The 20,584-nt window shown below is 56.0% G+C and overlaps 7 protein-coding genes across 7 annotated transcripts; 3 read left to right on the plus strand and 4 right to left on the minus strand.

Moving 5' to 3' along the window:
- Positions 1-1,627: 1,627 nt before the first annotated feature.
- CHGG_00952 (protein disulfide-isomerase precursor) lies at positions 1,628-3,253 on the plus strand (the record flags this gene model as incomplete). Its single annotated transcript, XM_001220172.1, has 3 exons — positions 1,628-1,760; positions 1,822-2,038; positions 2,092-3,253. 3 exons carry the CDS (start codon positions 1,628-1,630, stop codon positions 3,251-3,253), a joined length of 1,512 nt encoding a protein of 503 aa, XP_001220173.1.
- A 540-nt stretch (positions 3,254-3,793) lies between these two features.
- CHGG_00953 (uncharacterized protein) lies at positions 3,794-6,357 on the plus strand (the record flags this gene model as incomplete). The annotated part of the gene is made up of 5 exons (XM_001220173.1): positions 3,794-3,954; positions 4,063-4,168; positions 4,627-4,765; positions 4,999-5,436; positions 5,492-6,357. The coding sequence occupies 5 exons, from the start codon at positions 3,794-3,796 to the stop codon at positions 6,355-6,357; spliced, it is 1,710 nt and encodes a 569-aa protein (XP_001220174.1).
- Positions 6,358-6,741: 384 nt separating this feature from the next.
- CHGG_00954 (uncharacterized protein) lies at positions 6,742-7,301 on the minus strand (the record flags this gene model as incomplete). The annotated part of the gene is made up of 2 exons (XM_001220174.1): positions 6,742-7,039; positions 7,108-7,301. 2 exons carry the CDS (start codon positions 7,299-7,301, stop codon positions 6,742-6,744), a joined length of 492 nt encoding a protein of 163 aa, XP_001220175.1.
- A 674-nt stretch (positions 7,302-7,975) lies between these two features.
- CHGG_00955 (uncharacterized protein) lies at positions 7,976-10,052 on the minus strand (the record flags this gene model as incomplete). Its single annotated transcript, XM_001220175.1, has 4 exons — positions 7,976-8,256; positions 8,684-9,630; positions 9,685-9,856; positions 9,920-10,052. The coding sequence occupies 4 exons, from the start codon at positions 10,050-10,052 to the stop codon at positions 7,976-7,978; spliced, it is 1,533 nt and encodes a 510-aa protein (XP_001220176.1).
- Positions 10,053-10,866: 814 nt separating this feature from the next.
- Positions 10,867-13,119, minus strand: CHGG_00956 (uncharacterized protein; the record flags this gene model as incomplete). The annotated part of the gene is made up of 3 exons (XM_001220176.1): positions 10,867-11,154; positions 11,213-11,470; positions 11,524-13,119. 3 exons carry the CDS (start codon positions 13,117-13,119, stop codon positions 10,867-10,869), a joined length of 2,142 nt encoding a protein of 713 aa, XP_001220177.1.
- A 505-nt stretch (positions 13,120-13,624) lies between these two features.
- On the minus strand, positions 13,625-16,388 carry CHGG_00957 (uncharacterized protein; the record flags this gene model as incomplete). The annotated part of the gene is made up of 3 exons (XM_001220177.1): positions 13,625-14,098; positions 14,150-16,079; positions 16,141-16,388. The coding sequence occupies 3 exons, from the start codon at positions 16,386-16,388 to the stop codon at positions 13,625-13,627; spliced, it is 2,652 nt and encodes an 883-aa protein (XP_001220178.1).
- A 2,234-nt stretch (positions 16,389-18,622) lies between these two features.
- CHGG_00958 (uncharacterized protein) lies at positions 18,623-20,059 on the plus strand (the record flags this gene model as incomplete). The annotated part of the gene is made up of 3 exons (XM_001220178.1): positions 18,623-18,694; positions 18,813-19,153; positions 19,213-20,059. The coding sequence occupies 3 exons, from the start codon at positions 18,623-18,625 to the stop codon at positions 20,057-20,059; spliced, it is 1,260 nt and encodes a 419-aa protein (XP_001220179.1).
- Positions 20,060-20,584: the final 525 nt, after the last annotated feature.

The following is a 20,584-nucleotide window of genomic DNA, read 5'->3' on the forward strand; positions in this document are numbered from 1 at the left end:
AGTTGGAAATTGGTGGTATGCATGTTTGATGCGGAAAGTTGAGCCAGCAAGGTTCAGTATCAATCAATTCTTGCGGAAGGAGTGAATACAAGGCACGCATAGTAACCTGAGGAAATCACGATAGGGGAAAAAAAGATCCAGAAAATGGCTAATGCCTGATTCAAGGAAGCATCCTTGACCACCTCTAAATCCAACCCATCTCTACGAATAGAACACCACGGTTTTTGCAGGCACCACCTCCACCAAGGTGTCAGCCAACACAGCACGTGTCAGCGACAAAGGCCAGCGGGGAGCTACAGAAGCACTTGCTTGCATTCAGCTGGCCTTGCGAGACAACCCGTCAATGATGATGAGTGAAAGAGACTTTACTAATTGGCTAGGCCACCAGCGGCTGACACTCGGCCCGTTGGCTTTTGGACACGGAGCCTCAGCCATGTGTTCTGTCTAATACAACCTGGTGTTAGTGGTTGTGGGTCATGGATATAAACTAACTCGGACCGTCATCCCCCTTGGGGCGGGACGGGACCGAATAGCCGTGTTTCCTGGGCACGTAACTATCTGATACAACCGGAACGAACATGGCCACATGGGGGCTGCCGTAAGTGTGTTCGGGGTTGATACGAATCGGAGATGTGGCCTTCTTTCATGCGGCGTACCTATACAGCCAAAAGATTCACCATAGTTGTCTCAGCCGACGGGGATTTGTAATGTCGCAACACGTCGAAATACGGGTCTGACTGAGCATTTGATGCTTTGTGGCAACAAACATCTGGCAAGTCAGACGCGGGCAACAAACGGGTAAGAGCCAGCCATCCAGCCCAGCGGATACAGTGCGGCAACGGCAACCCCATGGTGGGGTTGTTGCATTGCTTAGCAGGTGGAGCTACAGCACGGTGTGAATGGCGTCCAACAATACGGCTACTTGCTCCAACTTCACGATTAGGAAGCAGGGCACTTTGAGTACTCAAACGCCCTTTTAATGAGCACATATACAATGTAGATAACACTCAAATGCAATTTAACCTTACAACCGGCTTTTCTGTTTCTGCATCCTTTCATGGTAGATCTGGGACCAAACGACCTGCTTCAGCCACCACCGCAGGGAAGTGGATTGTTAGTTAATCCATACTGTGTAATTGTCCCAGCTCCAAACGCCGGCCAGGCGGTGGACCGGGACTTGACCCCACCTTCTGCTCCTTTCAGCAAGCGCTGTTGGCCCGCCAAGGCAGGCTAGAGGCTGAGCGGTGGAAAAGACACCTGTTCAATCGACCTCAATGCAGCTTTGTCACTGACAGCCCCAAGATACAAGAAGCCTCAACCAGTTCTCGCCCTTGGTTTCTTGGGATATCCCCTACACTTCATTTTCTCTTCAACACTCGAGGCCCATTCGCATACCCGCCTGGTATCGCTAGGAATTCAATCCATTGGCCTCCTCCAATACCTTCTCAACCTACCAATCCTTTTCTGCCTTTAAGTAGCCCAGAGTAAGTTTCACCTTGGTGCCACGTTCCCCGTCCTTTCTTCCCCCAACTCCCCACCGCCTGCTTTGTGCTCCCAATCCCCAACTACTTCATCAAGCACGCAGCCGGCTCACACTCTCGCTGTAAACAGAACAGGAAACTTCAAAATGCACAAGGCCCACAAGTTCGCTCTCGGCCTGCTCGCTGCGGCGGCAGTTGCCACGGCCTCCGATGTTGTCCAGCTGAAGAAGGACACCTTCGACGAATTTGTCAAGGCAAACGACCTTGTCCTCGCTGAGTGTAAGCCACACACCATACCCTCGCCAATCGCCCACATATACTGACAGATTTCCTCTACTAGTCTTCGCTCCGTGGTGCGGTCACTGCAAGGCGCTCGCGCCCGAGTACGAGGAGGCTGCTACCTCGCTCAAGGAGAAGGACATCAAGGTCGTCAAGGTCGACTGCACAGAAGAGGCCGACCTCTGCCAACAACATGGCGTTGAGGGCTACCCGACGCTCAAGGTCTTCCGTGGCCTTGACAACGTCTCCCCATACAAGGGCCAGCGCAAGGCTGCTGCGTACGTTTTCTCGTTAACCACAACGCAAGGACATATAACTAACACACTCCCAGCATCACATCATACATGGTTAAGCAGTCACTGCCTGCCGTCTCCGAGGTGACCAAGGACACTCTCGAGGAGTTCAAGAAGGCCGACAAGGTCGTCCTTGTTGCCTACCTTGACGCCGCCGACAAGGCGTCGAGCGAGGTCTTCACCGCGGCCGCTGAGAAGCTCCGCGACAACTACCCCTTCGGTCTCAGCACCGACGCTGCCCTGGCCGAGGCTGAGGGTGTCACCGCTCCCGCCGTTGTTCTCTACAAGGACTTCGATGAGGGCAAGTCGGTCTTCTCCGAGAAGTTCGATGCCGAGGAGATCGAGAAGTTCGCCAAGACCGCTGCCACCCCCCTGATCGGCGAGGTTGGCCCCGAGACCTACTCCGACTACATGTCGGCTGGCCTCCCCCTTGCCTACATCTTCGCCGAGACCGCCGAGGAGCGTAAGGAGATCAGCGAGCTTCTCAAGCCCATCGCTGAGGCCCAGCGTGGCGTTGTCAACTTCGGCACCATTGATGCCAAGTCGTTCGGCGCCCACGCCGGCAACCTGAACCTGAAGACCGACAAGTTCCCCGCTTTCGCCATCCAGGAGGTCGCCAAGAACCAGAAGTTCCCCTTCGACCAGGAGAAGGAGATCACCTTCGATGCCATCAAGGCCTTCGTTGACGACTTCGTCGCCGGCAAGGTCGAGCCCAGCATCAAGTCCGAGCCCATCCCCGAGACCCAGGAGGGCCCCGTCACCGTCGTCGTCGCCAAGAACTACAACGACATTGTCCTTGACGACACCAAGGATGTCCTGATCGAGTTCTACGCCCCGTGGTGCGGTCACTGCAAGTCCCTTGCTCCCAAGTACGAGGAGCTCGCTGCTCTGTATGGCAAGAGCGAGTTCAAGGACCAGGTCGTCATCGCCAAGGTTGACGCCACCGCCAACGACGTTCCCGATGAGATTCAGGGCTTCCCCACCATCAAGCTCTACCCCGCCGGCAACAAGGCCGAGGCCGTCACCTACTCCGGCTCCCGCACCGTTGAGGACCTCATCAAGTTCATCGCCGAGAACGGCAAGTACAAGGCCAGCGTCTCGGAGGAGGTTGAGGAGCCCTCGTCGGCCGAGACCGAGGCTGCCAGCGAGACCGAGACCAAGGCCGAGGAGGCCAAGGAGACTGAGCACGACGAGCTCTAAAGGAGAACATGTCTTGATGTGTAATTTAGAAATGCTTTTTGGGTGTTTTCTTTAGGGACCACGGGCACACGGATTGACGCCCGGGATTCTGGGATGGGGTTTGCCAAAACGCGCATGTGTCTAATGAATGAAGCCTGTTATGATTGCCACCTGACTCTCTTTTTCCTTGTGTGACTACTGAGTCCCACCCCCTTTCTGTCTTGCTTCAGCTGCTGCACCATGCAAGGGGCCACTAATTCTGCCCGTCCTCCCCGCCTAAAATTATCCCTGCGAGTCGCGCAACGACCAGTGGTCGCATGCTCGGGCACCCTTGTCAGTGTCGAAGCCCAGGCCTAAACTCCCGCCTGTCCCGGAGTGAGCGCATGCCACCAACTGTGCCTCGACCCGACCGAGAATAATTTTCTAAGATTATATTGCGCCCCCCCCACACCCCTTCCACGTCGTTTTAGCCTTTCCTTTTTTTCCCCCTTTCTCTTTCGCACAAGTTAGCAGAACCCAGCGCAGCACAGTTACGAACGAATAGCCCCCCTCCGGAAAACCATGGCCTCGCGAATCCTATCCCACGGCGCCCGCGCCCTGACGAGAACGGCTGCGCCGACAGCCCGCGCTTTCAACACCTCCGCCGCGAGGCTGGATGCTGTTGCCGCCGGCGTGGTGCCGCCCCTCCCTGCGAGGAGGCCGGTGGGTGCGCTGAGAGGAGGGTATGTTATGTTCTTTTTTTGCTTGGGTCTTTTTGCCCCGCGGTTGCGGGGTGGAAGGGTATGACTACTTGGGAACGGTTTGGCTGACTGGGTTTTGGTTGGGAACAGACTCTTCGGCTTCTTCCTCGGTAGCTCGCTTGCCGCCGGCGGCGTCTACTACTACGCCCTCCAGGAGTACAAGGCTTCGAATGAGCTGCTGACCGAGGACATTTACGTGCGTGTTTGCATTTGAGACATGGCGCCCGCTGCACTTTTCTCTTCTTTTTTTTTCTGCTTCTTCTTTTGATTCTTCGACATTCGTTCTGCGCGCCCACCCGCCTGCCCGCCTGCCTTCCCGCGTTTTCCGATCGACACGGCGCTGCTGCTGCGTTTTATAGACAGACTTGCTTGTGGTTTGAGGGAAAGACAAAAGCGAGAGAAAGAAAGAGGATAGACAGACAAATAGAGGGGTGGAAGTGGGGGGTGGGGGTGGGCGAGGGGTTGAAGCGTAATTATCTTGGTTTATTTCGCGGGCTGGGGGCTCGGTTGGTTGGCTGGTGTTGGTGATACTCTCATGAGCACTGCTTGCGCTAACTAGCTGAAGAGCCCCCTTTCCTACGGCTAACAGTCAGACGCTGAGGGATATAAGCTGACTAGCTGTGGTGGACAGGCCCTTCAACACACAGTTGACAGGCTGAGCAAGTACCTGACAACGCTGGAGGAGAAGATGGAGGCCTTGGAGAGGAAGAAGAAATGAGTTATGACTGGGATGGATGGAGTGGATGGGTTTGGGGCGGCTATGGATCTCTGGGAACGGCGCGGATATGGGAAGGTTTAATTTGAGTTATACACTGTTTCTGAGAGAGCATGTTCTTGACGAGAGCATTAGAGGGGTGTCGCGTGTCACCATGGCACCACATTTATGGTTTTTCTTGACCAATTCGGAGATCTCAGATCTCGGCCTTCTCTGAGAATCCCCTGGCAACCCAGGGAGCCTGCGAGGTTTACTGTATCCGAACCCCCGAGAGTGACATTTTGCCATACCTCAAAGTAGAATGCTATTAGATGTTCCGCGTGAAGCTCAGACGTCACCGGCCCGCTTCTCAAGGGTAGGGTGCCCCGGTCCCTGTTCGGTGTTGTGGATCTCGATCGGCCCTCGCTCAAAATCACCCGAACCTGCATCAAACCATCCCGCTGCTGCTTCCACCTCTGCCCCACCAACCTCAACCATCACCATGAATAATTTCGGGGTCATCGAAGTCGCCAGCACGGCGACAAAAAACACACCAGGATGGGCCTACGTACCGGACACAGGGCCTGCGCTGTCCGCTGCACTGCAGCCCGCGAACAGAAAGCGCGTCGCACGCAAACAGACCACCCTAAGCTTCTCGGATCTCTCAGCACGCGAAGAGACGAGGATACGGAAGGATCTGGAAGCTCTCGACCGCGATAGCCACAAAGATGCGAACATCCCGATTCCGCCCCGGCCTGGGGGAAGTAGGGGTATGCATACGCGCCCACCCCAACGAGACGAAATCTAAAACTGACCGTCCTGTAGCCCAGAACAAGCACACCCCGAACGTGCGCAAGATCCTCCAGTCGCAAAAGACCTTTGCCAACCATCTCGACGACTACCAAGCGATGCTCGCACTGGCCGAGAGCAACCCTGCCACCGCAGCAACCATGAACCCAGCAGTAGCGAAACCATCCACCCCCACAACGGCCGCTTCAAAGAGTGCTTCGCCAGCGCCCACAGCAGCATCCGCCGGCGGAAGCAAGCGGTCAGCGGCGGCGGCAAAACGGGCAGCAGCGAAGGAGAAACAAGAACAGGAAAAGGAAAAGAAAAAGGCGCGACGGACGCCCAAAGCAGAGCAGGAACCCGAGGCCGAGCCACAACCCCAACAACAGCCAGACGACCAAACCGACGTCGAAATGCCAGACGCCACAGCACCGACCGAACCCACACCAACCTCAGCCTCCGAACCGGACCCCCAACCATCCACCTACCCACGGGACAGCCTCATCCTCCCGGCATACGCCAAACCTCCACCGCCGACGCACCCGGGCGACGCCGACCCGCTGCTGGTCTCGCACGTGCCGCCGTTCCCGTCCGACGACGAGCTCCGGGCGCTGATGGCGGCGCCCCCGCTGAGCTACCTCGAGGCGCGCGCCGAGTGGGGCGAGGAGGAGGGCCGGTACCCCGTGCGCGTGTTCTGCACCGTGTGCGGCTACTGGGGCCGCGTCAAGTGCATGAAGTGCGGGACCCGCGTCTGTGCGCTGGAGTGCCTGGAGGCGCATCGCGAGGAGTGCGTTTTCAAGGTATGGGTTGTTGAGGGGTGCGGGGAGGGGGAGAAGGGTTACAAGGCTAGGGGGTGGGAGGCCGGGTGTGTGAGGGACGCGGGTGGTTCCGCTGCTGAGGCATAGTATGATACCCATTTACCGTTTTTCAATCAAGAACCAACGATTTTACATCACTCTCCTCTCACACATTCTGCGGGTTGGTGCACCAGAGATTGGACAGGGTGGGTGGCCAGCCGCTTGGGGCAGGAACAGGATGTTACCATCTCGGAGGACTCTCTGGTCTTCTCCATTCTCTTGTTTATCTATGCCAGAGGATCTACCCCTTTATCAAACAGACATGCCCAGTCAACACAGGGCAAAACCACGCCCAAAACCCCACCGCCGAACGCCGTCAGAACCCAACCACCCCGAAACGCCAACCCAAAAACAACACAACAAAATAAAACCCACCACCACCACCACCACCAAAACCCCAACCCCCAACACAAACCAAACAAACAAAACAACTCAAACACTCCCCAACCGAAACCTCACATCCCCCCTCGTCGCCGCCCCCACACAAACGCCCTCAAAACTCCCCTGCGGACACGCCTCGCGCGCCGCCGCCACGCAGCGCGCCCACCGGTCCTTGGACACGTTGATGGTGGCCCCCTGCTTGCGCTCCGTCGCCTCCAGCGTGAACACGGCCTTGCCCGACCGCCCGACCGTCTCGGCGGGGGCGCCGCCGCACCGCGTGGCCAGGGGCCCCGCGATGGAACCGCAGATGGCGAGGGAGGCGGCGTATTCGTCGTAGAGGACGAAGCGGCTATAGGTGGTGGGGGTGGTTAGTTGTGGGTTGTGGGTTGGTTGGTGGGGGTTGGGGGGATGGCTTACGTGGAGGTGTCGAGGCAGACGACGTCGCGCACTGAGTTGGGGCTGATGGGTTTTTGCCGGCGCAGGGAGAGGCCTTCGTAGTAGGACTGCGGGACCATCACGCGGCGCTGCTGGTATTTTTCGTACCAGGGTTGTGGGGGCGCCGCGAGGGAGAGGGCGAAGAGGGTGAAGAGGAGGAGGATGAGGCGGGACATTTTGTATGTTTGGTTTCGTTTGTTTTGGGTTTTTGTATGAGCTGTGTCCTCAGGATCGTAGGATAGATGTGACGCTGAATGAGAGAGAGAGAACGGCTTCTTGGGCCTCTCGGTTCAAGTCGGTTCAGGAAAAGAGTGTAGATATGTACAAATATCAAAAACAACCGATCACAGACCGAGATACGAAGGAAGTGGTGATGCCAGCATCTGAGCAGAGAGATACCCCGGGAGATGGTGGTGAGTTCTCAGTCACGGACCGTCAAGGTGTCAACATGTCAGTCAACCTTTGAAACTGACGAAAGGAACCGGACCACGACAAACGGCGGCGGGCACCCTGGTCTTTCAACCTCGTCCCAAACCTCAAAACTCGCTCCTGCAGGGAGTCTCCCGTTTGTTTCCACGGGCCCCTGCCAAGCCGGCGTGGATCGACGGACGGCGCCCAAAGTTCAATGCGCCGGTGGAGGATCCGATCGGCAGTAACCCGCAACGGCTTGCCACCAAACAAACGACGAAAATGACCTCGGCGCATCACGGAACCCAGTTTCCCCGACCAAAAGATACCCCGTTGCTCTCCACCTGCCTGATAAGTGTCAATGGCGGGGATGGCAATCGGCGGTCCTTTGGAGTTCAGGCTGTGCAGAAGACTGCGACCACGGATCCAAGTTTCGAAGTCTTCAAGGAGGGGATGCGGGCAGCTTCTGAAACAAGCGAGGGAGAGAACCTGGTGCTGCTGATTGGTTGGTTCGGGGGATAAGGTGATAACCCCTGAGAAGAAGACAAACGACTCGCAGTGACTTGCCGTCGGATACAGGGAATGTCAGATTCTCCATCGGTCTCGAAGCCCAGTCAGCGATGGCATCACACGAGGAGCCGGGGATTTCATGTGCATCACCCTGCGATGACGAAAGATGGAGATGGTTGGCACCGTGGGGCGGACATCGAGCCTCCGATATACCTTGTTATGTGGGGTGAACAGAAGCCCCAAAACCCGACACCACTCATCCTTAATCAACGAGTGTACCGAATATTGGATAGATCAACAGAGCCGACTTGTTGATCATGTAACCGCCGTGTATATTCAACTCATCAGAAGCGAACATTGGACCGCCGCTCCTCTCAATTTCGGCCTTTGGCAGTCGGTCTTTTCAAGCCCGCCAATGGCGGGCGGTGCAGTGTTGGCTTCCTTAATATAACATGTACATAAACTCATGAGAGTTTGTTGAACAGAACAGATGTGGGCTGCCGAGGGAGCTCGGAACCACCAGCTTTAGGTTGGCGGCAGGCGACGTTAACGACTCAGGCCGAAACGGGCGTTTGCCTCCGCTCCCCACACACACCGCAAACGCCGCAATCCCCAGCATTACGATATTTTGTCCCCTTACATGTCTTGCTCTGGCATGCCCATACACCCAACCTCCCTCCTGGCCCGAGTGTGTTGGCGCACATGGCACAGGTGGTTGCCGCTGGCTCGTTGACGAACGTGCACACCGAACACGTGCTCGAATCCCGAGAGCTCAGAGCGGGAGGCCGGGTTTGTTGTGGTGCTGGCGGCTTCGGTTTCGGGTTTGGGGGTTTTGGATCGCTGGCCGTATCTGACTTGCTTGCTGCCGGCTTCGCGATCGGTTTACCCAGGTTCTTATCCTGGGTCAGGTCGATCGTTTTGACGGCCGGCTTCCTCGATCCGAAACTCCGCAGCTCCCGTAACTCGTCTTGTGCATCTTGATCATCGGGGTTCTCGTCTTCGCAGATCTTGATCATCCCTCTCCCCTTTGAATCGACAAGTTTCGTGCCGTCGAGATCAACGGCGTCCGGGCCGGATATTGTGTCGTCTTCATAGTCGTCGCCACTCTCTGTTTCGGATCCCTCTTCTTCTTTCGGCTCTTCCTTTTTGTGTTGGTCGAACCGAGCGAGAGCTGCCGCAGCCCTTAATTCCCTCCCTCTTGCACTCCCCGCCACTCGTGGTTTGGCCGCTATCTTCCTGCCCTTCTCCAACTTCTGCTTGGTCTCGGCATCGTCGCCGAGAGCAACACCATTTGCTCCGAACTTTTTGAGGATGCGGCGTTCTTTTTGCTCTTTGTAAGTGAGGGTCTTTTTGGCCTTCCGTTTTCTGTCTCGCGAGCGGTACGTGCCGCCGCAGAGGTGCTCTGGCAATAGTTCGCCGGGATCAACCATATTCTTCTCAAACTCTCCGGTAGCTAGAACCGCGCCTCTCCCCCAGAGGCCTTCTCCGGTAAAGCCGCGAGACCACAGCCCCCTCATTTGCTCCGCATACTGGTTCCTGACGGCCCAGAAGGCGCGTGAGTGGTTCATCTGTTTACAATGAGCCAGCCTGAGGCTGAAATGTCAGCAAGTTTATAAGCCATAGGAGGCTGCGGGGACGTACTCATGCATCATGACCATTTGCACATAGTTGAAGGGCAACCAATGACCAGACCGGGCCTTGAGCACCAACTGAATAACCTCGCCGGCATTGAAGTTGCGGCCGACAAACTCGGGATTTGGCTCGTACTCCTCCAACGACATGACCGAGAGGCGGTGTTCCCGCATGACAGGCACTGCAAGCAACGTTAACATTCACATTTCGAGGCAAGACATCCAGGAAAATCTATTCCACTTACAACATTGCGCCGCAATTCTCTCCAGGAAATCTTGCGCAATTCCTTCTCCCGGCCCCTTCAACGGTTTGATGAAAACGATGCACTCATTCGGCTGCGATCGCTTTGCGTTAAGGCGCTGTATCCCGAGTGGCATGTTGTCGTTAAGGGTACAACGTCGATGATAGGTTTCACTACAGTATCAAGTCGCTTTTAAAAGGCGAGAGAAAAAAAAGGAAAGTGGCAAGAATGCTAGAGGTGGGAAAGTGAGGCACGAATGAGGCTACGCGATGGGACAGGGAAAGAGTAATCTCGCGTTAAGTGGTGGCGCCTAGTCACGTGATACCCTTGGCCATCAACAACGAGTGGAGAGGGATGATCATTGAGGAGTTTTGATAAGCTGGAAAAATGGGAAACAAAGGAAATTATAAAGGCTCTGAAAGAATGATAATATATTTAGTATAGGAAAAAAAAAAAGAAAGAAAAAGGAAGAAAAAAACCATTCAACTTAACAGCTAGAATAAAAGGCAAAAGCTCACCGGCCAGCCCCCATCTGGGGAGGTGGCCGGCTACGGAACCCCGTTAGGGATTTCTCCGGGACAGATCTAAGAGCGCAGTGCCCTCTTAATCTCATTTGTTTCACCCCGGCTCGAACCTGCAACCTCCAGGGAATTATTACACAGGTGCGAAACCGAGGTGGCAGGACCACCGTCAGTGCCAATTAAGCCACCGTCGTTGGGGCCACTTCCCATCGGGCGGTGATCCTCGTTAGAGGCCGGCAGGAAAGAACTTGTATATACAATATAGATCAGTGATTCATAGTTTAAGGTGCCATCTTCCAATTCCATAAGTAAACTCGGCACCTTGGTACCCATAGCAAGTACCCTGTACCTACGGCCATACATCGATGCATTCCAGTCGCCTTCTACCGCCAAAGCATACAGAAATAAATCACACCCTTATCAAACAATCTACCTCCTCCGAGCACCACCGCCGCCACCACCACCAGGCCCCGACTCGCCCCTATCAGCAAGCGACACAACCTCCCCAATACCCGCGGCCTCTTGCTCCTCTTCAAGCAATGTAATCTCCTCGCGGCAGTCCCACCACTTCTCCTCGCTCAACTCAAAGGCCTTAGACTTGATCTCCTTGACTGTCAGTGTCTCGGGCTGGATGCCCTTCCACCGGAGGCTGGTCATGAGAATCTCCTGCCACTCGTTGGACGTGCGCTGGAAGAAGTCGCGGCGGGATTCGAAGGGCTGGAGGCACGATTAGCGTCGTTGGGGATCATTAGAATGGCTATAAAGAAGAACTCACTCTCGGGTGCGGCAGCCCGTCATCAACCGTCGTAGCCGCCGACTCGGTTTCCTCGTCTTCCTCCGAGGTAACGGTAGACGGCTCAGTGGAAGCAGAGTCGGCATTTGACGCCTCGTCGGCACCCTGCTTCTTCTTCCGCTTGCTCGGCGTAAATAGATTCCCCTTGGGCTCCTCTTCTGCCGCTTCCTCGTCATTATCCTCGTCGTCTTCGTCGTCGTCCTCATCCTCATCCTCATCGTCGTCCTCGTCGTCGGATACCTGCGCCTGTGATTAGTTATGTTTTCTCGATTTGCCATAACAGGTGTACTCACAACCCAGTCCTCCACCGGCCGGTTAAACACCTCCTTGCAGCCATCCAGCTTCCCCAGATCGACCGCGTACATATCATCAAACGTATACTCGCGGTCGCCCTTCTCAAACGTCCCGCCATACACATACAGCACATCATCCTGCACCGCCAGCAGGGCATTAAACCTCGGGTGCGGAAACTCCGCGCGAACAGGCATCTCCCTCAGCACCCTCTCCTCCTTTTCCCCCTCCTCCTTCTTCCCCCCCTCCATCCCATCCTCATCTTCCTCATCCTCGACCCCCGCCCCGGCCCTCAACGCCGCCAACCCCCTCAACAATTCCTCCTCATTCTCCTTCGCCCTCCCCCTCCTACCCCCAACCCTCTGCTCCCCACCACCGCCACCTCCACCACCCCTCCCTCTATTCCCCCCCGCATTCCCCCTCGGCTTCTTCAACCCCAACGGAAAAAACCGATTCCTTTCCACATTCCACGCAAACAGCGCGTTAAAAAACTCGCTATCGATCCCCTCCTCGCTCTCCTGCACGTCATGCACGCCGCCAAACAGGATCCCGCGCCCGCGGTGCCACGCCATGGTCGCGCCCGCCCGCGCGGGGTTGGGCGCGTTGGCCGGCTTCTTGCGCCGCTCCCACCGCACCGTGGGCGGCGCGCCCGCGGGGCCGTCCGCCGGTGGGGGAGTCACCCGCAGGAAGAAGCAGTCCGTGTGGAGGAGCGGGCGGAGCACGTTGCGCTGGGTGTTGTGGGCGGGTTGGCGGGTGGATTGTTGTTGCTTGTTGGTGGGGGCGGTGGTTTTGACGCGCGAGTAGCCGCCGTAGAGGACCGCGCCTTGGTCGTGGGGGAGGAGCGTGAAGGAGGAGCGGGCGTCGGGCTTGAGCTGGGCGGGGGGTAGCGTGGGGTTGTGCCAGACGAAGTTGGTGGTGTCATAGAGCCAGAGGTCGGACAGGTATTTGGTCTGGTTGGCGGTGTCCTGGAAGCCGCCGAAGAGGATGATGTAGTTCTTGAAGTAGGTCATGCGGTGGCCGGACCGGGCCGGCGGCGTCTTGCCCTTGGGTTCGAGGCGGGTCCATTCACGGGAGGTAGGGTCTAGTTTCCAGAAGTCGTTGTAGTGGTAGAAAGTGCCCTGCTTGGGGGAGCTGAACTCGCCGCCGAAGAGGTACACGGCGTTGCTCTGGTTGCCGCCGCGGGCCCAGGCGTGACCGCTACGGGGGAGGGGTGCGTTGGGAGAGGTGACGCAGCGCCACTCGTCGCGGTCAATGTAGTAGACCATGAGGTCGTTGAAAAAGGTTGCAAGTGAGCCGTTGAAGTACTCGCCCCCAAAGAGCAGCAGCTGGTTGCTGTTGGTTGGGTTGGCCAGGAAGGTCGCCGCTGAACGGGCGCGCGGGGGCTCCTCAACCACAGTCTCCGTGATTTTGAGGAATTTCTCCTGCTCTTTGCGGTACTCCTCGAGTACGGCATCCAAATCGACGTCCTCGGCATCACTGCCGTCCATCTTGGACGCCTTCACTTTCGCTTTCTTTTCGGCCTTTTTTTCGGCCTTCTGCTTCTTCTCGGCCAGCTTGGCCTTTTTTGACTCGGTTTTACCCTTTTTATCTTTCGCCATCCTGACTGTGTTGAGTTTGCGTTTCAAGGGCTACAATGCCGTATTCGAGTTGGGCAGCCGTTGTGTTGCAGAAACTGAGTGGAAGTGCGGAGAATCGCCCTGATGTATATGTTTTTTGGTGAAAAATGGATCCACCCCAACTCAACTGCGAATAACACATGTTTTAAGTTTGCACGAGTTGCGTAAAATACATGATATGAAATAGAGGCAAACCTGAAGGCAAGCTCAAATGGTTTGTTGGAATGGAATAATTCATACGGATCTCCCGCTCAGGCGTATATCTGGTGAGTGAGAAGTGGCGTATTGTCTCATTCATCAACCCCCTCATCTGCTGTACATGTCTATCTCCCGTATTCAATATCCCGACCATCTATGGCCATCTTGAATACTCATGCTTTCATCTATGATGCGTCTAGAGACGGTATGCTATACAGCTTGCCAACCCTAACGATGCTTGGGTACCTGACCACATCATCAGACCTCTGGCCTATCATCAAGGCAAAATTTACGAACGGTAGCCGTGCTCCTTCAGCCAAGCGGCTACATCCGCGCGGTCACGCTCAATCCACGTAACCTTAGACCGGATCGCATCCAAGCTCTGGGCCAGGGACTGGTCAAATCCGTTGGTGCTCTTGCCCTCAAAGAACTTCTCCACCTGCGCGAGCTGCTCCTTCTTAGTGAAGCTCGACGTAAAGATGGTGACCATGGTGCCCAGCATCGAGAGCGCCGGCGGTAGCTTCTTGACAAGCTCCTCCCAGTTCTCCGTCATCCAGGTGTATAGCGCTTGAATGCCCTCCGGGTGGCTGCGGAGGCCGCTGGTGGGCATGTAGATATCTTGGTCCTTGATCTCGCCACTAAAGAGAAGGTCAAGGGTACGTTTGATAAGCTCGGGCTGCTTGGCCCGGCCCAGGCAGCGCAGTGCCGTGTTGCGCTCATCGCTGTTGGTTGACTTGCGGTAAAAGTCTAGGACCGCATCATACTAATTTCCGGTTAGCCTTGACATGATACCAAGCAACCATGGCAAACATACCTCGTCCTGGCCGCCGTACTTCAGCGCCATGCTGAAAACGCTGCCACGAATGTTGGGGTGGATCGCCGCCCTGTCGCCTGCCATGAACCTCTTGAACATGTCCTTGGCAGCGTTAATGATAATCTCATCTCCGCTAATACCGGCAGTGCCGAACATCATAGCCTTGAACTGCTGCAGAATATGGCCGTCGTTCTCCGAGAACTGCCAGCCCAGTTCGTGCGCCTTGGCGCTCACGAGGTAGCGCAGGAACGCATCGAGGGCATCACGATCCTCCTGGTTCTCGAACATCCAGGCACTCTGCACCGAAGAGACCCGGGAAATGATCTCATTCCAGACAACGAACTCGGACTCGGAGTTGAAGCCCTTGAGAAGGCTCAAAACACCTGACGTGCTCTGGTAACCAGACTGGGCAAGGGCACCAGCATCGGCAATCATACCTGCCCTGTCTTCAACGCTTAGAAGTCCTTGCTTCGCCGCATCGCCCAGCTTCTTAAGCCGCTCTGGCGAGTAGGCCGTGCGGTACAGACCAGTGTGGTTTGCGTTCAGCTTGAAGAAGTCGGTGCTCGGCACCGTAAAGGTATCCTCCCGCTTGTCCAGAGTCTGCGACTCATCGATGCCGTCCTTGGTGAGCAGGCCGAGGAATACAGGGTAGATAACCTGGTCCTCCTCGGGTTTGGTGTCGCCAGTGCGAAGGAACCGGTTCTGCTTCAACTGGATGGTCTTGTCATCCTTCTCCGACACCGTAACCACGGGGAAACCAATGTTCTTGGTCCACACCTGCATCACCTCTTCCACGCTCTTGCCACTGGCCTCAGCAAGAGACGCCCACAGGTCCCCGGTCTGGGTGTTGCCGTAAGCATGCTTCTTGAGATACCGCCTGACACCCTCGAGGAAGGTGTCCTCGCCGAGGTAAGTCGAAATCATGCGCAGAACGCAGGAGCCCTTCGAGTAGGAGATGGCGTCGAAGATTTGGTTAATCTCGTCGGCCCTCTTTACCGGGACCTCGATCGGGTGACTGCTCCGGAGCGAATCCAGAGCAAGGGCACGCTGGAGGTTGTCGACCACATACGACTCCCAGACCTTCCATTCCGGGTAGAAGACGTTGCAGGAATACCACGAGGCCCAGGTGGCAAAGCCCTCGTTGAGCCACAGGCCGTCCCACCAGTCCATGGTAACAAGGTTGCCGAACCACTGGTGCGCCAGCTCGTGCTGCACGACTTCGGCCACACGCTCCTTGGTCGCCGCACCGCTGGCCTTCTCATCCAGTAACAAGTCGACCACGCGGTAGGTGACCAGGCCCCAGTTCTCCATGGCACCCTGAGCAAAGTCGGGAATGGCAATCTGGTCCATCTTCGGGAGAGGGAACTCAATACCAAAGACCTTCTCGTAGAATGCGAGAGTCTTGGCAGCCAGGTCCAAAGAAAAACGGCCGTGCTCGATGTTTTGGCCAGGCGGAGCATACACGCGGACGGGAACCCGGAAGTCGTTGGTCTCGATGCAGTTTAGCTCGCCAACAATAAAAGCCACCAGGTATGTCGACATCAGAGGGGACTTGTTAAAGCTAACGGCCTTTCTGGTTCCCCCTGTCTGCTCAGACTTGACATTGGCCTCGGAAGCAACATCCATGTTGCTCAGGCAAGTCAGGTTTTCGTCGGCAATGAGCGTAACGGTGAACTCGGCCTTTAGGGAGGGCTCGTCGAAGCAGGGGAACGAACGGCGAGCATCGGTAGGCTCCATCTGGGAGACGGCCAAGATACCCTCGCTACCGTCGGGGTTCTTGTAAGTCGACCGGTAGAAGCCAGCCATCTTGTCGTTGAGCTGGCCAGTGAACTTGATCTCAAACTGCGCCTTGCTTCCCTTGGCGAGGGTGTTGTCGAAGTCGAACTTGCTAACCTGGGTGGCCTCATTGTACGAAACGGTAGGGGACGAGCTGCATCTACGGTCAGATTCTAGGCTGCAAGAGCTGAAGGGGTAGGGAGAAGCTGGCTAACCTGACCGTCTGGCCGCCCGAGGTGATCTTGGAGCTGTGGATGTCGAGCTCGAGGGTGTGCAGCGAGATGGACTTGGAGTCCTCGACCACGTCGAGATCGATCACCACGGTGCCGTCAAATGTCAGCTTCTTGAAGTCGGGCTCCAACGTGACATTGTAGTGCCGCGGGATGACGTTGGCGGGGAGCAGCTCCCGTCCCTGCACGTTAACCCCACCTGCCACATCGGCAGCAGCCTGTGTTCGGCACATGTTGTGACGGCGGTAGGAGCAGTGACGGACTGGTGAGCTGCAGAGACGAAGTGTTCGTGGTTGTGAGAGCGTCCGATGACGGTGTAAGGAGATGGGAGTAGTTGGAGAGGAGGGTAGGCGACTCGAGACCGAGTAACTGCGGGGGCGACGATTAGTTCCGGCACCTCTGGCCACCCCTGGGTCCCTGACGTCCCTTGGGCTGGTGCGGGTCCCCTGGGCCGCCGTATGCGAAAGCGTACCGTGATGTAAAATTCTTTGATGTCAAATGCGTGCGGAAATGCAGCACCGCTCCTGCTCGTGCGACTGGTCTCTGCACTCCACGACAGACGGTACGAGCAGCAGGGTAAGAGCGAAACATCCTGAAAGAAAGAAGAGAGAAATCTTATGAATAAAAGACAGTATACATGAATGTACAGTGGGCCCTATCATACACTTTTTCGTCAGGTTGAAGCATTCCTCCCAAAATCCAACTGCAAATGAACGACTTTGCTTGCCAACCAAGAGCAGCGCTGCGCCGACGAATACCGCACAGGCCCCTGCTCTACCCATGCGGCAGGTACCGGTGTTCGCTTACTGCTTTCGGCAAGCGGTCAGTGACAGGTAAGGATGGCAAGGCCGGAATCGTGCCTTTCGAGCTTCCAGAAACGAATAGGTTGTTATGGAGAACAAAGAGGAATGTTTACGTACAGGCTGCCAATAGATGGTTTATTCGGGACAAACACCAATTCGTTTTCGGCAGCTGGCCTCTTCTACTGCGGGCACCCTGAGGAAGATTGTGTAATTACCTTCTTGCATTACACATTTCACCATTTCCATATTTTGAGAGTTACCCTGGCCATCGGCGCCCAACAACGGACAACAATCCATTCACGAAAATCATGGCTTCTATTGCAAATTGAAAATGCTTGCCTAAGGTAGTATATATTAGAGGCGAGTCCGTATAAAAGGCAATGGGCAGCAACATTCCTTCTTCAAGTCAACTTGGTCAAACGAAGCGAAACTTGAACGCGGCCGTCATCTAGCCAAGCGTATGACACCAGCCGTCCTAGAAGATTCATCGATCAAAAGCCCATAAACCTGTCTGCGCGTCAGAGGCTGTAGCTCTGCAGATGCGCCCGCAGGTTCTTGCTTCCCATCTCTGTCCCACATTCCATCGGAGAGCGATCTGGTTCTTCTGGTGGAGACCTCCCAGCTCCAGACCCACTCTTCAGCGCCCGCAGCGGGGTAACTGACAGCTTGGTGATGGAGGGGTTGAGGAGGGGCACCAAGCAGTTGGGTTAATATGGCAGGTTAGGAGCTCGGTGAGGAGCATATGATTACTTCTGACCGCGACCCGATACCACTGCGGGGGCGGCCAATGTTTGAAACTTAACATAGCACGTTGTTGAGGAAGGCTTCCTGAACAAATCGGGACTCACTTTCCATCTCGCGTTTCTTCCTCCCACCGTTGCACAGGGGTGGCTCCGACAACGGCGGGAATTTCCAAGCAGCCCAAGTCCCTGACCCCCGCGCTCACCAGAATTCGCTGGGCAAAACGGACTGTATTCGCCCCATCATGCCCGCGTTCCCCCAATGCAAGAGCCCGCCGTTTGTTTGGGCTGCACGCCATTGTTAGAGTGAAGTGTTAGAGCAGGGGTGGAAACGGGAGCAATCGAGCGCTCCTTCCCTCCGATTTGTTGAGTGATTCATCTTGTATGACAGGCGCATTTTAACAGCCACTAACAATCCCCATCAAGGTCCCCTGCAGCGCCTTATCACCCCACCAAAACAGATCCTGCCCCTCCTCAACCGCGCCTTGATCAGAAGCTTCTCCCTGCTCCGATCGACTTCTTGATCTCTTCCTTTTCCTCTTTTTCTCAGCCATCTGTCTCCCCACAACAGTACGAGAACTGCCAACCAAGCTCAACCCAAGGTACGTATCCCAACATTTAACTTCGTTTTGCCTTCCCTTTCTCGTCTCCATGACCTCCTCGCCTCCAAAACAACGCGAACCCTCGTCTACCAGTTTTGGGCGTCGATGAGGCTTGCGGCAAATCCCCTCTAGCTTGCAATTGAGCGAATTTCGCCCGTAAAGATGGGCAAATGGTCCTCCGCGGCCCACAGCTGGTCTCTCGCAGCTCAAGCTGTCATCGTACCCATACCACACCCTCTTCTTAACCTTCCATCGTTGAACAGCCCTTGGTTGCCCGCCTGCCAAGTAACTCACTGACATCCAATTGCCAGAATCATTCACAATGACCATCTCCAAGATCCACGCTCGTTACGTGTACGACTCTCGCGGTAACCCTACCGTCGAGGTCGATGTTGTGACCTAGCTTGGCCTCCACCGCGCCATTGTCCCCTCGGGCGCTTCTACTGGTCCGTCACACCGATCTCCATTTCGTCGGCAAGGGCTTAACTGACGGGTGTGGTGACACAGGGCAGCACGAGGCTTGCGAGCTCCGCGACGGCGACAAGACCAAGTGGGGTGGCAAGGGTGTCCTCCAGGCCGTCAAGAATGTCAACGAGGTCATCGGTCCCGCCATCATCAAGGAGAACATCGACGTCAAGGACCAGTCCAAGGTTGACAAGTTCTTGATTGACCTCGATGGCACCGCCAACAAGACCAAGCTTGGTGCCAACGCCATCCTTGGTGTGAGCTTGGCTATTGCCAAGGCCGGCGCTGCCGAGAAGAGTGTGCCTCTCTATGCTCACATCTCGGACCTCGCTGGCACCAAGAAGCCCTACGTCCTCCCCGTTCCCTTCATGAACGTCCTCAACGGCGGGTGAGTTGGGATATTCGCTTAGTAGACTTGTGAGGCGCTTTGCTGACGATTCTTGATAGTTCCCACGCTGGTGGTCGCCTGGCTTTCCAGGAGTTCATGATCGTCCCGTCTGCTGCGCCTTCGTTCTCCGAGGCCATGCGCCAGGGTGCTGAGGTCTACCAGAAGCTGAAGGGCCTGGCCAAGAAGAAGTACGGCCAGTCCGCCGGCAACGTTGGCGATGAGGGTGGTGTTGCCCCCGATATTCAGACCCCCAAGGAGGCCCTCGACCTGATCATGGAGGCCATCGAGGAGGCTGGCTACAAGGACCAGATGAAGATCGCCATGGATGTGGCCTCGAGTGAGTTCTACAAGACGGACGCCAAGAAGTACGACCTTGACTTCAAGAACCCCGAGAGCGACCCGAGCAAGTGGCTCACGTACGAGGAGCTTGCCAACCTGTACAGCGAGCTCTCCAAGACCTACCCGATCGTCAGCATCGAGGACCCCTTCGCCGAGGATGACTGGGAGGCCTGGAGCTACTTCTACAAGTCCCAGGACATCCAGATCGTTGCTGATGACCTGACGGTCACCAACCCCCTCCGCATCAAGCAGGCCATTGAGCTCAAGGCGGCCAACGCTCTGCTGCTCAAGGTCAACCAGATTGGCACTCTCACCGAGTCGATCCAGGCCGCCAAGGACTCGTATGCCGACGGCTGGGGCGTCATGGTGTCCCACCGCTCCGGTGAGACCGAGGATGTCACCATCTCGGATGTTGTCGTCGGTATCCGCTCTGGCCAGATCAAGACCGGTGCCCCGTGCCGGTCTGAGCGTCTTGCCAAGCTCAACCAGATCCTCCGCATCGAGGAGGAGCTCGGTGACAATGCCGTCTATGCCGGCGAGAACTTCCGCAAGGCGGTTCAGCTGTAAGGGAGCCTAACGCAAGGCTCGCTCGGGAGGAAATTTGCACCGGAAGTAGGTTCGCTTGGGAGGGTATTTACCTCGGGCAAAAATGATTTCGGAATGGCTCATGAAAATGGAGGTAATGTGGCTTTAGAAACAAAGAATACCAGGCCAATGCTGCCATTATGATTGATGACCTTGCTGTTCCGTGTCCAATTTGTTCTTCGGTGAGTCAATGGTGAAGTCACTCGAGAAAGCCACAGGCATAGCCCGTGCCCAAACAGCTAGACCGAGCATCTCATCGTGAGCATCGAGGATAGACAACGGCTCGAATACTACCGAAACTATATAGAGACTTGATAATTGGGACATATCGATGTCCATCTGGAGCGAGCTGAAAGCGCTGCAAAAGGGTGTGTCAGCTGCAGTATCTCGCCATTTCAGATGGCTACAGCTGTCGACGGTTGCTCCAGCGACGACAAATAATTATTTGGTGCAGAAACAAGAAAGTGGGTATGATTCGTCGCGACCTGCAACCCCTCAAATTACCCG

Source organism: Chaetomium globosum, genomic scaffold (assembly GCF_000143365.1).
Source record: "Chaetomium globosum CBS 148.51 scaffold_1 genomic scaffold, whole genome shotgun sequence".
NCBI lineage: Eukaryota > Fungi > Ascomycota > Sordariomycetes > Sordariales > Chaetomiaceae > Chaetomium > Chaetomium globosum.